The sequence below is a fragment of the Neophocaena asiaeorientalis genome, unplaced genomic scaffold (genome assembly GCF_003031525.2).
Source record: "Neophocaena asiaeorientalis asiaeorientalis breed wild unplaced genomic scaffold, Neophocaena_asiaeorientalis_V1.1 scaffold134, whole genome shotgun sequence".
Taxonomy (NCBI): Eukaryota; Metazoa; Chordata; class Mammalia; order Artiodactyla; family Phocoenidae; genus Neophocaena; species Neophocaena asiaeorientalis.
This window is the reverse complement of record NW_020185339.1, coordinates 2,050,056-2,064,575: the sequence shown is the minus strand read 5'-3', so window position 1 is coordinate 2,064,575 and position 14,520 is coordinate 2,050,056. Positions and strand designations below refer to the sequence as shown.

The window sequence follows — 14,520 nt, the reverse complement described above, 5'->3', positions numbered from 1 at the left end:
ACTTGGGTGGGAATTGGGGTGGGGAGCCACAGGATTCTGCTCAGTTCCACAGGGAACAAGACAGGCTCCAGTGTAGACTGCAAACTGAAGAGGGAGGCACAAATTATAAAAATAATGATTTAATTACAATTAGTTTTTAAAAGGAGACACAGTATCAACTAAGGGGCCTTGACCCGGGTGCCTGGGGTGCAGGAGAGCTGTGCCTGGTGCATGTAAGCTTTATTTAAATGATGAGTAGGAGTTCTCCAAACAAAAGTGTAGAACTGAGGGGATGCAATAAAGAACATTAAAGCAGAGAAAATGCTTGAGGCAGAAGGCACGGCATGTGTCTGGGGAATAGTTCAAGGACAGAACTAGGACCATAGTTAGATGCTAAGAGAAGATACATAGAATGTACATCCAAATTGAGGAAATCCAAATTATGAGAACTGATCATTTTTCATCTTGGGCCCACAGAGAAGTGTGGACTTTTTAAAACTATAATTATCTTTATTATTTTTTAGGGGCATTACTATCAACAAGATTAGAATCCTGAAAACTTCTTACTACATTTATCAAACAATTTATGATCTAACCCAGTGTTTTCGGACCCTGATCTTCTTTGGTCATTATCTAACCCCTGTGAGGTAGGAATGGATCCCAATACATTTGACTAAGATAATAGAAGTTCAGAATTTTCAAGTGACTCTCCAGATCAGAAATTTTCAACATATGTCTGTAGTGGGAGAAGAACTTGAAAATCCAGCTCTTTCAACTTTTTAAGTCCAGAACTTTCTGTTAATGTTGTAGTCTGTTTTTCTCCAGCATGGTTTATATATATTAAATTTCATTTTAAAAAGTAGTTACTGGAGAAAATTGTTAAAATATTGGGTTTGACTTTTCATCAGTGAACACTAAAAGAAGCAGCTTGAAAACGATGTAATGGGTTGAATTGGTGAGAGACCTATGGTTTTTATTGTTTGTAATTAAAATAGAATATGGCAGTGAACTGAGGTTGGTTGTAACATTTCATTTTTAATCACTTCAGAAATTGTAAGAGTAATTTTAAAAATTAAATAATGACCTAAATAGTGGTATTTCCTTGATTAAAAATGAAAATATATTTTTGGCCTTTGCAAAAATTACATTGAGATTCCAGTTATATTCAATGCTTAGGAATATAACTGTGCTTTGTGTGCTTTTACTGCTCCAAGGACAGTACAGGCAATTTACAGGTGTATAATTAGAATTGGATTTTTCTAAATGTTGTTCCAAACTATTTCACTTTTTGCCTAGGATTTTTTATTTTCAAATTCGCTCTTATAACAATGCGCTTAGTAATTTAATTTAATCTTCCTACCTGTGTGTATTTTATATGAGATACTTTCCAGAGACGTTTAGAGTTAAAACTTTCCCATGAGTAAAATGGGAAGAAATAGGGAAGGGATTAGCTAAGCTTACAAGCCAAAAATGAAGGGAAAATTAAATGATTAATTTGTTTCAAAAAAGGGATGTAGTTAAAGGACAAATAGTAAAGTGATAGGAAATAATTTCCTTAAAAGTAAAAGCTAAAAGATCAGGCTACTTAAGACATGAGAAACTCTATAAAACTATGAGGAAAATCGAATACAAAGACCAAGGGTTATGAACAAACAATTCTCAAAAGAAGAAATATAATAGCTTTTAAAAGATAGGTAAACATACAATTTCATTAGAAATCAAAGAAATTCAAATTCAAGTAAAGAATTCAATGAATTCTTTTTAGCTGCTCTAGCACTTATTCTCAGTAATTCTTCTCTTGGTAATATATCTTAAGAAAATATAATGTTTTTCTATGTTTACCAGCAAAGATAGTAGCATTGCTATTTATTAGAGGCAAAAATTTAAAAAGCATCTAAATGCCCCAAAAAGGAAAATAATTAAATAAATTATGGTTATGGTTATCCCCTTTTGAGGAAATATTATAAACCCTAGGTTAAATTTATAAAGAATAACAATAACAGAGGCAACTATCTATGTTATGGTACATGAAGAATGATTAAATTATACAAAATAGCTGTATCATTAAAAAAGCAAAGTAAAACAAGTAAACAGTGTTAAGAATGGATATTTTAGCCTTTTGGACTTTTACAGTCAATTTTTTTTTTGGGGGGGACAGGCTTAATGTTTTCTATTTTATGTTTTCTTTAATGAGCATATTAGTTTTGGAAGGACTAAATTCTTTAGCAAAATGTGAAAGTACAAGCATCTTAATCTATTGCTCAGATAGTCTGTAGAAAAGATAGGAAAATTATAGTAACCAAATAATTATCCAAAAATTATGTAACAGACTCAACATGTAAAACTTCAGATAAAAATTAAGTGAGAAAGGAATAAAAAGTAGAGCAAGGCATCTTGTCTGAATTCTCTATTAAATACTGTATTTCCATGATGAATTCATCAAATATAATAACAGTACAAACATTTACTAAGTGCTTTTGTGTCCTGAGAAATTCGCATTTGATCCCCACAAAAGCCAGGTGATGACGTTACCTGTCTCCATTTTACAATGAGGAAGTTGAGGTCATCAAGCTGTAGGGTAGATTATCTAAGATTTCAATGCCACTTAGTATAGAGGCAGCATTTGAACCAGAATGCTGACTGCTGTGTTGCACTGTCATCAACTCTATGTCAGTGTAAGAGATGGACACAGATATTTTACATCCATGGATGCTTTATTGGTGGATGATACAATATGTATCAAATACACTGAAAGTTGGGAATCACTCACCTTTTATTATCATTCGGGACATTTAGAGGTAGAAGACTATTTCTATTTATCTTGTCAAACATGGACAACTCATTTCAGGTCCAAGCTTCAGTGAATGACGAGGTGGTCTTTGTTCTTCTGTTGTTTTTTACCTTTTTATTCTGAAGCCATAAAAGACTTGAAAATAAGAGGGAGAAGTCTTAATGGAATTCGTGCATTTACGATGACTATTCCATTCTTGGTTCTATCTGAATTTTCTTTTGAGGAAGGAGAATAAGTAAGAATTTTGTGTACATATAATATTTATTACTTTGAATCTACTACTTATTGGCCTTTTATTTTATTTTATTTTATTTTATTTTTTATTTTTTTTATTGGCCTTTTAAATTTCATTTCCAATAACCTTTTATAGAAAGTATAGTGTAAAATACTACTTAAAATATAAACACTTTATATAAAATTTTAGTTTTCACAGTACAACTAAAACTCTTAATATATTAAGTACATAGTATATCAATCTATAACCCCGATGCAGTGTATACTTGAGCCTTGTAAGCATTTTTCATAAAACACATTTAAAAACCAACTCAGGGCTTCCCTGGTGGCGCAGTGGTTGAGAGTCCGCCTGCTGATGCAGGGGACACGGGCTCGTGCCCCGGTCCGGGAAGATCCCACATGCCACGGAGCGGCTGGGCCCGTGAGCCATGGCCGGTGAGCCTGCGCGTCCGGAGCCTGTGCTCCGCAACGGGAGAGGCCACAACAGTGAGAGGCCTGCGTACCGCAAAAATAGTAATAATAAAAATAAATTAAAAAAATAAAAACCAACTCATTATGGTGATAGCAATCAGGCATCACGCAGCCTGGCACCATTGTCATACAAATGGCCACTTGTTAGTAGTACAGCTGTAAGCAAATGTCTTTACCTCTCCGCGCTCCCATTTCCCCATATGGAAGATGCTCATAATACCATACTTCTGAGATTCCAAGATGACATACGTCTGACTCACTGTCTTAGTCCATTCAGGCTGCTGTAACAAAATACCATAGACTGAGTGGCTTATAAACAACAGAAATTTATTTCTCACAGTTCTGGAAGCTGGAATTCTGAGATCAGGGTGCCAGCATGTTCCGGTGAGGGCCCTCTTCTGGGTTGCAGATTTCCCCTTGCATACTTGCATGGTGGAAGAAATGAGGGAGCTCTCTGAGGCCTCTTTTATGAGAACACAAATCTCAGAGCCCTCGTGACCTAATCACCATCCAAAGGCCCTACCTACTAATACCCTCACCTTGTGAGTTAAGATTTAGACCATAGCACCCACCGTTTTATTATATTTATTTTATTTCAAAAAAGAAATGAATACTATTGTTATAAAATATACAAGGATTATAAGATGCTTCACAGTACTAGAATGATTAAATCAATTCAAGTAATATGGCATGGCCTGACTCCAGAGTTTTCAGAATTTACATAAAGGAAAGTGCTTAGTGTCATGCCAGGCACATATGTATCCATTAATGCTAGTACTCTTATTATGGAATCTCAGTGTCAAACAGTTACATTTCTGACCCAGTGCTGGGTGCTTTTATGCACAGTTTGTCACTCCAGTAATCTAACCCTGTTAGATCAAGGTAACGTTATCCCTGTTTTACAGATGCAAGATTTAAGGTATCAAGAGTGTAAGTGACATATCGAAGGCCCTTATGCATAGTAACTTGGAAGAGCAAGGATTTGAACCTTGTCTGATCTCCAGGCCGTGATATTTTTATGGTTTGCCTGGTGCTTTCACAGTTTCACTCTTAGGAAATATGAGCCTGGTGGGTCTTCAAATGTGACACAGATCCAGAATGCTGAGATTTTGGAGGACTGCTGGTGGAGAAACCCACGGAGCTCTCATAGTCATGTGCTTGAAAGCCTCAGGAAGGAAGGGCAGCTTGAGGTCATCAAGACAGGGAAAGAGCCTGACCGGGGCAGATGGAGGGAAGGAGCTTAAGTAGAGGGGAGTGAAAAGACAGGAGGCAAGGCACCAACCCCCACCCTGGGCAGTTTTATTCATGCTGCCTTGTTTATTCCTTCTGATAACACAGTGAGGTTATCCTTGTTTAAAAAGTGAGGAACCTGAGGCTCAAAACCAGAGAATCTTGAAGATAACCAGGTGGCCCTTCTCCAGCACTGAACACAATACCTCACACAAAGAAGGTGGTCAGTCAATATTTTGTTCAATAAAAGAATGACTAAGGGAGGATAGACTGGCTTTCAGTTGGTTTTACTCTTTCCTTTTCTTATCTCTGCTTCCATTTTTTTCATGGGAATAGAATCTACCTTGTTTAAATCATTTGTGACCAAATCTTGTTTTGCTAAGAAAAAGGTACAGTTAAGTTCTTGTCTTAGTTCACTAGGGCCACTATAACAAAATACCATAAACTACATGACTTACGAACAACAGAAATTTATTCCTCACAGTTCTAGAGGCTGAAAGGCCCAAGATCACGCTCAGGTCGATTTGGTGCTGGTGAGGCCCGCTTCCTCATTTACAGCCATCTTCTCTCTGTGTTCTCCTGTGGTGGAAAGGAAAAGGGAGCTCTCCGAGGTCTCTTTTATGTGGGCACTGATCCCATTCATGAGGGTCCACCCTCACGAGCTAAGCACCTCTCAAAGGCCCCACTTCCACATACCATCACTTTGGGGGTTAGGATTTCAGCATATGAATGGGAGGAAGGCACAGACATTCAGACCATAGCAACAATTTACATATATTCTTTTGAAGATTTTGTATAGGACTCTAAAAGCAAGATGACGAGAACTGAATTAAGTTTTGGATTAGGGCACAGAAAATGCACTGGATTTCGGACGGCAGATCATGGATTTTGGAGGCACACCCAGCCCTACTGCTGATTATCTCCTTGAGCATGTTCCACCTTCCGCTAGCCTCTCTGCTGCTCAGTTTCTTAATCTGGAGATGATTGCTACTGCCTCAAGTTGTGAGGATTCACTTGCAATTTCATAAAATAACTAGCATGTAATAAATGCTCAGTAAATTGTAATAATGGCCATTTATTCTTTTAAGATTATAGTGGAAACCACACTAACGTCCTGGAATGAATGAATTGTATAGAAGAATTTTTGAATAAGATATATAAATAAGGGACAGAAATTAGGGGAAGAGGAGACAGAATAAAAACCTAGGAATTAAGAAAAATAATAAATCCTTACCTGTCAACGTGCAGACAGGACCAGAGAGAAAGGGAATAATTGCTTATAAGAAGAAAGAAGATTATAAGTTACAAGTAATTGGGAACAGGGAAAGAAAGGGTGGGGAGGAAAGAGACAGAGACAGAGACTGTTTTCCATTCTTAGCTATTTGATTTAGTGACCGAATGCACTTGGGAGATTCTTGTTTGCATTCTGCCTCTGCTTAATTAAAACAGTTGTTCCCAAAGGTACGTTCGTGTACTCTGCCGTTGACTCCTCTGTGCCTTCGTGGATGCATCTGTAAGTGAATACCTCCACAAAGCCCTTAGAGATGGTGTGGAGCACAGTGAGAAGACTCTGAGCTCTTCTTAGGAAGAGGATATAACCTCTTTGACCACCTCTCTCCATTCTCATTACCACCTGCCTTAACTTAGTCTCAGAGGCATGTTCCTTTCTGTAGTGACTTCGCTGTCTGCATGAGTCCTCTGTCTGCCTCGTCTCTTTCCTTACAGCTCCTTTGTCTCAGGTTACACAATATCCCAGAACAAAGTGAGGCTGCTTACCTCTGTCTTTGATTAGGTTGTACCCCTCATTTAGTTATGTCTTTCTCTTCATCTTTAGGTGATGAAACTCAGATTGTTTCAAGTCTTAGCATGAACGTCTCATTCTTGATGAAGCACACTTGATCTCTATTGAATCTGTGTATTACTTAAACTTATAATGGGATTGGGTTGTTTCCCCATCTGTGCCCCTTCCCCCACTCCTCCGCTCTCTCTGGTCTCTTCAACTCCTCCCCAGTCTCCTCTCTTCTCCTCCTTGCTCCCCGCTAATTCCCATTCCCCATCTGACAGTCTTCATAACTCCTTCAGTTTCATAACCCTTCTGGAAAGAGTCAGGGTAGAAATAAATGCAATAAAGCAATGCCAACCTTCCTGACCTCCTTTTCAGGTGAGCACAGAGCCCTGGCCTGCTGTTCTTCTACTCTCCTTTGCACTGGACACCTTTCAAGCCACCTGTCCAATTCAGGGCAAATTCTTGGCCTCATCCATGTCCCTGGATCTTAGGGACAGATCCAGGGCCTTCCAGCCTCAAAGTGAGCAGTCCAGATTGATCTACTGGGCGTCCTTTTCCTTGTTTCCCTGGCCCACCTGTTTTCTTAGCCAGTAACTGTGGCACATTTATCACACTGAGTCTGTCTCAGTAAACCAGAGCTTTTATTAACTCAGGCAGCCAACGCACAAAAACATAAAGCAACAAAACTCATAGGAGGGCAGGGGAGAGAGATTGGTTTGAAAAGTGAGAGCATACCTCACTCAGACATTCAGCAAGCTTCCCTTCCGAGAAGCAAGAGAGAAGATTGTCCTCCATAATTTTATTTCTCCCAGGCATAATGAGCACACATTAACAAGTAGCCTGTCTTCAGCAGACTCTCTTTTCAACAGCTGGTCTAAATCCTGACCATTGGGTTATCACCCACGCTGTCTTACCAGGAATGCATTACTCACCTCCCCTAATAGAAGCAGCCCATGAAGGGCTCACCTCAGCTCCACTTTACCCACTCTTCTTGTTATCGTTGGACGTCACCAAAAGCAGTCCGCCCAGATCCTTCCACTGTGGCTTTTTCCTTGTTCCAGTCATCTGAATCTTTGGAGAAAGCCCTCAGGTATAGATTGCTTCTGGATACTAGTAATGTTCTTTTTCCTGATCTGGCTTCTGATTATATGACCATAGTCACTTGGTAAAAATTCACTTACCTGTGCCCTTTATGTATATTTAAATTTGATCATAAGTTGAACAAAGCCAAACAATCCACCTCCATCTAGAAATGATGCACTTAGCTTGATACCTTGTACACCTCCCTTTTCAAATTTATATCCATTTTATAGTTAAACTATCTCCATAATCTCCTCTTTCCTCTGCTAGATGGGAACTATTCCAAGGATAAATGTTGCATTTATCTTCATATCCCCCATATCTTGTTTATACAAGGCACAATGTACATATCTTGGGTTGGATACTTTAACCTACAGTTTCTTCTTTTCCCAAACCATTCAAGTGATTCCATAGTACAATGGAATATAATAAACTTTAGCCACCTTAGGTAGCTTGAACTGTTCTGGAATTAAGATATCTTTGAAGGTATAATTGACGTCTGGATCACTTGTTGTATTCCGAGGGAAATTCAAAGCTCTAAAACCATGGCCACGGCCACCATGTTGCTCAAGTCCAAGAGACACATTCACAGAGACATCATTGTGAATGGCACCCTTGAGAATTGTGCAGTGCCCAGCATGTGTGGCCATTCACTGCAGCCCTCCCTGAAAATCACTGTGAGATGAGAGGCTATGAATAGGCAAGTGCCTGGTGACCTGGGCTAACTAGGTCCTAGCTTGCTCTGGAAGATGAAGCAGTATGATTAGTTAATTCAGTCCTGCCATCGAATATGTATCTATTAAATCCCCACCATGTGCCAGGAAGTAAGAGAGTGAGCCACTGTGATATCTGGGGAAAGAGCATTCCAGGTAGAGGGAATGGCAAAAGACTGTGGAGCGTGGGTCTTTGTTACTCTGGTGTGTTAGATGAACCGCGAGGGGCTAATATAATTAAGTAACCAAGAGGGAGAGTAGTAGAAGACAGAGGAGTTGACGTCAGAGAACTGATGTAGAGGTTGCGGGGAGAGCCCCGTGCTGGTCATATCAGGCAGTGTAGTCCAGTGTAATGACTTTCACTTTCCCTGGGTCAACTGTAGAATGACGGGATCTGACAGGATCTCTTTGACTGCTGTGCTGAGAATACCCTGTAGAACCAAGGGCAGAAGTGTGGAGACCCATTAGGAAGTTATTGCTGTAATCCCGGGGGAGAAGATGGTTTGAGACAGGGTGGTATCAGTAGAAGTAAGACAATTCTGGATACATTTTGCTAATCTGATGTTCTCTCTAAGGGGAGCTATTTTAACGCAAATGTTATGTTCTAGCTGTTATTTTATAAGTAAGATTTTCAGTTGCCTTTGACCATTTTTAAAGCTATATATGAATGATTTTTTATTAAAGAGAATTGTATCATTATGACACTTATTACAGATCATTTTATCTCCATAATTTAGTAGCATTGATCATAAGAGTGAATTTTTCATAGTATTTTAGTAAGAAATGACAGTTCCACTAAGCTAGGGAGTTTATATGCAGAACTTTTAAGCAGTATTTAAGCCTACGGCTTAAGGCCAGCTTACAATTTTATGGATTTCTACCTTTCAGACAGCTTTTTAAATCCAGGAATTAATGAAAGATTGATCTTCACAGGCTTGTCATATTGATATGTTGGTAAAACTCTACCAAGTAATTTAAATTGTTCGGTTAGAGAATTGTCCAGAGAAGAAGTGGTATCCCTTTAATACTGAAACAGTTGAATCCAAAACTGTTGAATGCTTTTCCCCTTTTCCCATGTTAGCCTGTGAGGAGACTTACGCTCTTTGTATCTGGACCTCTAGAGAACGCTTTCTCTTTTTATATCCTCTTCTGTTTTTTCCTATTCAAACGTCTTTTTTCTTTCTTTCTTTCTTTACAGTTTCTCATCTTGTTTTTTTCTCCCTTTGATTGGAGAAATGAAATAAGATGATAATAATTAACTTGGGTAAGACAAATTACAAACCAAAGAAATAATGATAAAGTGTGGTAGCACAATACACCCCGGAGAACAACATGTATTTTACTTAAACTTTTGTGGTTTCTTTATTTGAAAGTCTACTCAAGTATCAAACACAAAGAATGTGTCTGTCTACTATATCTGAAAGAAAAGTGATGTCTCAGAGATCTAGTCTGCAAATGAGGGATAAAACTCTTAAATCTCCTTATTTCGAGTTTGAGAGAGTAAACTCATATGTAATGAGTATATCTTATTCATACAAATATGTATTTCTAGCTACACATGTATGTGTAACCTGGTCATCATGCCTGTAATATGAGGAAGGGCGTGCCACATGCAGTTGATTTCCAGAAAAGTTCAGTCTAACTGGTAGCCAATCCCAGACATGGAGTCCCGAGTATGGTGCAAAACATTTATTTTCTTGTTCCCATAAGGCAACTGGTTCTCAAACTGTGGGCACCCGACTGGCAGCATCAGCTTTAGTTGGAAACTCCTTAAAATTGCAAATCACAGGCTCTGCCCCAGACCTGCCGCATCTGAAATTCTAGGGATGGGACCTAGCTCTCGGTTTCATCAAGTCCTCCAGGTGATTGTGATAGGCCCTAAAGCTGGGGAACCACTGGGAAAGGCAACCTTTCAGGTCTTACAGAATCCACCAATGTGGATGGACTCCCCAAAGTGCCTGCCCTTCCCAAGTGTTCTTGCTTTCCTTTTCTAACACCTTTCACTTCTCACAGTGTCCTAGCTCCATTGTGTCTCAGACTGAGGTACCCTCAATCTCAGAGCCCCAGTAGCAGCTCCTACCCACAGAACTTCAGGATCTGGCTCTGTCTTAGTGGGCGCAACTGTCGACCTTTATATTCTTCAGTGAAGAGCACCTCTGGCTCACTTGTCAGTATTGATCGCTTCTCCTAAAACTGATTCAGTGCCTTATTGTGTAAAACAGTTCACTTCCCAGTCGTGATCAAGACAAGAGGATTGAGATCAACAGCCTGTCACATATGCTGTAAGTGGGGCAGCGGTATTGGGACAATTCTGGTTTATTCCCCCTCGTTCCAGCACAGTTGACAATACCATTCTCTTTCACTCTTTTAAGTACTCCAGTTTAGATGGTAAATCATAGTACAGTGAACTTAAATCATAAGCAGTTCTACCACTATTGGAAAGTGGTCAAAGAAGGATTCACCAAGAAGGAAATGTTTTAGGGCATAAAAATGAAAGATGTCCAAGAGGTAGGCAAGACAGGCCTGGAGCTTGGGGTGGGACAAGGCAGAGAAACCTTAGAGTCTGAGGGTTCAGGACAAATAGGGATGTGAAGCAGCAGGTTACACTAAGGGAAGCAGAAGTAGTTCAGAGTCTGGAGCCAGGGTCTGGCGGGAGCAATAATAGAAGAAGCTGGTGGAAGAGGAGCAATTAAGGTCATCTTTTTGTTTGTTTGTTTGTTTGTTTCTTATTCCCCCAACAACGTATCGATTTAGGCTCTTTGGATAATTATTTAGAAGAAACCTAGTATGTCTTTGTTTCCTTATTTATGTTGGTTCTATGTATTTGAAATGCTTATTGCTCTATTTTCCATCGATTTTGGGCCCTCTTTCGAACAAACGATGACTATATAAGCAGCATAATAATAACGTACTTTCAACTTTGGTTCAGATTTTCAAATTCACTTTAAAAAGAGGTACCAAATGATTCACATTCCATAATGTTTTATGGCTGTATCATAGCAAAGCACTAACCCTGGACTATTGAGATCTATGGCCTGTCGAGAACAGAGTGCAGGGAATTATGCAAATACCTTACTAATATGCTGTGTTATTGTTTTTCTGAATGTTAATACGATGATTGAATCCTCCTGTTAGAAAATGATCGTATGGGAATTCTTTCTGTCACCATTTGCAATACAGAAATTATGTGTTTCGTGTAGTTTTGTGATCTTGGAAGCTGCTTACGAAGTCTACGTCCTGTGGCAAAGCGTACCTAAACCATAAGGAAATGTTTTTAAATAGTTTAAAAATTGTATATTTGATTTTACACAATTAGTTAATGTTACTCTTTTTTTGTTGTTGATGAACACAGAGATGTGTTCGGCATTAATAGACCTTGGAAGGCTTTGCCCTGGACATTGCATATCAACTGTCCTCTTAGGCCATTGAGTATCATTGTCTTCATCACATAGACTTCTTGGCACTGTCCGTCTCTGTTTCTGTATGGACAGTACAGATTTCATTCCCTTCCTTCTTTCTTTTTTACCAGAGCTAATATTATCTCCTTTTCCCTCTACCATCTGGAGTAATAAATTTTAAGACAATAACCTTCATTATTCCATTAATCGTTGCATTTTCCTACTGTTAATACAGAATGCATTTCAGGATTAATAGCTGTCTAGAAAGGAAAAAGAACAATTGATAAATTCCTACATTATCCTTTGTTTAAATATCACATAAGTAGTATATTTATTAATACATTTAGTTAGGTAAATAGGCCTTGAGGACAGATAGCAATTAATATTATGTGTTTTTTTTAATCTATTTATTTGTTTATTTATTTTTGGCTGCATTGGGTCTTCGTTGCTGCGCACAGGCTTTCTCTAGTTGCGGCGGATGGGGGCTACTCTTTGTTGCAGTGCACGGGCTTCTCATTGCGGTGTCTTCTCTTGTTGCAGAACACGAGCTCTAGGCACGTGGCTGCAGTAGCTGTGGCACTCAGGCTCAGTAGTTGTGGCACATGGGCTCAGTTGCTCCACGGCATGTGGGATCTTCCCAGACCAGGGATGGAACCCATGTCCCCTGCACTGGCAGGGGGATTCTTCACCACTGTGCCACCAGGGAAGTCCTAATATTATGTTTTAATTTTTTTTTAATCTGTAATAAGTATAGCTAACTGAAATATGGGTTTAGCCTGATATCCTGTACTAAGATATATGTGAGGGGATGTTAATTTTTCAGCATGCCAAAGACTGTCTAATTTTTGTTTTACTTTTTTAAAACCTCATATACTTTAAATTGTGTCTCATATCAACATGTCTGTAGGGTTAGGGTCTACATGAATTTCATAAGTAATGTGTCTTTCTGTTTATCAACATAACCATTTACAACTCTGTTTTCCTAAAAATTTTCTGACCCAACAATTATATTTGTTTTGGGAGATGAGAAAGGTGCCGAATGTTAGGTGACAAACTAAGAAAGTTATGTAAAACTTTTTGTAGAAAGAACTGAAGGATCTCTAACTCCCGGTCTGAAAGTAGGATTAAAATCCTAGGCCTATCTTTACGCACCACTCTTTACCAATTGAAGTTTAGAAACGGTTAAGTACAAGCAGTGGCTGTGGTTTATTATAAATCTTTAAAACAGAAAACTTCCCCTGTATTTTAAGAACTGGTCCTTTTAGACCAGAAGACAATTTGTAGTATTTAGTAGATAAATGCTAAGCGAGGGACCCACCATTTTTAAAGTTTTTCAGTTTCCATGTATGCCTAGGACTTGCAATCATTTTTGTAACTATTTTTCATGTTGTTAAAGTCTTGAACTTTAAGCAAACAGGAATCTGAAAGCAAAGAGAAATAATAAATAGAAGACAATTCTATAAGCCTGTCAATTGCAGGGGTGGTTTCTGCATATCTCTGTCCTCCCTTGATTTGGTTTTCATTTGATTATCTGTATCAGACAAGGCTTAACATCATTACTTTTGCTGCTAATAAATCCTTAGCTATGAAAAAGCAGCCTGCTCTCTCTGTTTGCATGTTTACAGCCTTAAAATTGGGCCCAACTTTTATGTTGTTTTCTTTGCCTTTACAAAATGATTCTAGGATAGCATCATATAACAGTTCTCGAGATACAGTTTTGAAGAATTGTGTGGCTCTATCTGCAATAATTCTAACCTTGCAAAGCTGACCTGAAAGTAATCTCAGAAATCTGTATTTGTTAATATTCTTCCGTGTTTATTAGTCAATCTATAAGTTAATGCTAAACCAACCTTTCTATGTTCTTCCAATAATTTTAGTGTTACTTAAATATAAGAAATAAATATATCTTAATATGGGTAGCCCTGTTTGTGAATGTGAATCAGAGACAGAAACTGTTTTAAAGGACCAATAATTAAAATCAATTCAAGTTATATTTGTCATATATCTTTTTTTCCTACAAAGCAACTCTCATCTTAGGATCTCAGAGGTTTATAGCTAATAATTATATTTTATACTAGTGATGCAACATAATGATTATAGTGACTTATATAGGTGAAAGAACTAATGTTTAAACCAGTTGATGGGTGACTTACTGAAATATATTTCACCCGAGCTGTAGATTCAACAGAACTAATATAGGGCCTTAATCCCCAAACTCTTTGACCATCAGAAAACTAAAATCTCCCCCGTAGTCTTTTTTATATCGCTTTACTTTTTAAAAACATTTTTACATATCTGTAGTATATCTTTAAATTTGTTCATTTTATTTCTTGCTTCAATCGTCTTTGGGGGATTTTTAAGAAAAAAAATTTGTTAACGTACCAGATTAGGTACATTGCAATGCCCTGCAATCAAGGGAAAGGTATATAGAGTATGACTAAATAATGAGCACGTAGATGCACGGTGCACATAAATCTTAGCTTCGTATCACCCTTACCACTGTTCTTACGTTTTTCTCTATAGTTGTTTCACAGGATTATTATTTTCCAATTTTCAGCTCACTTGACTTCATGCTTTGCAGGTCAATTTCTTCTTGAAGAAGCTCGCCTCATAGAAGCAGCTGAGATGGCAAAAAAAGCGGCTGAACTGGATAGCATGGAGTTTGATGTGGTCTTCAACGCTGCCCACATGCTCAGGTTAGTTTTTGCTACTGGGCCTGAGAAGACCAACACTGTAGCTTTATTCTTATTAAATTAATATAATATAATTAAATCAGTTATACGAATTCCCCTTATATGTCACCTTATTCCATATTCTGAAAGTGAATTATGCTGCTTA

General features: G+C 38.3%; 1 protein-coding gene across 3 annotated transcripts in view; it reads left to right on the top strand.

The window, feature by feature from the left end:
- The window catches only part of TMTC2 (transmembrane O-mannosyltransferase targeting cadherins 2), a 769,790-nt gene that overhangs the window by 313,471 nt on the left and 441,799 nt on the right, over window positions 1-14,520 (top strand). For all 3 annotated transcript variants that reach the window (XM_024737154.1, XM_024737155.1, XM_024737153.1), the window contains exon 10: window positions 14,264-14,378. In XM_024737154.1, the coding sequence (XP_024592922.1) occupies window positions 14,264-14,378 (115 nt within the window). The remainder of the gene's footprint in view (window positions 1-14,263; window positions 14,379-14,520) is intronic.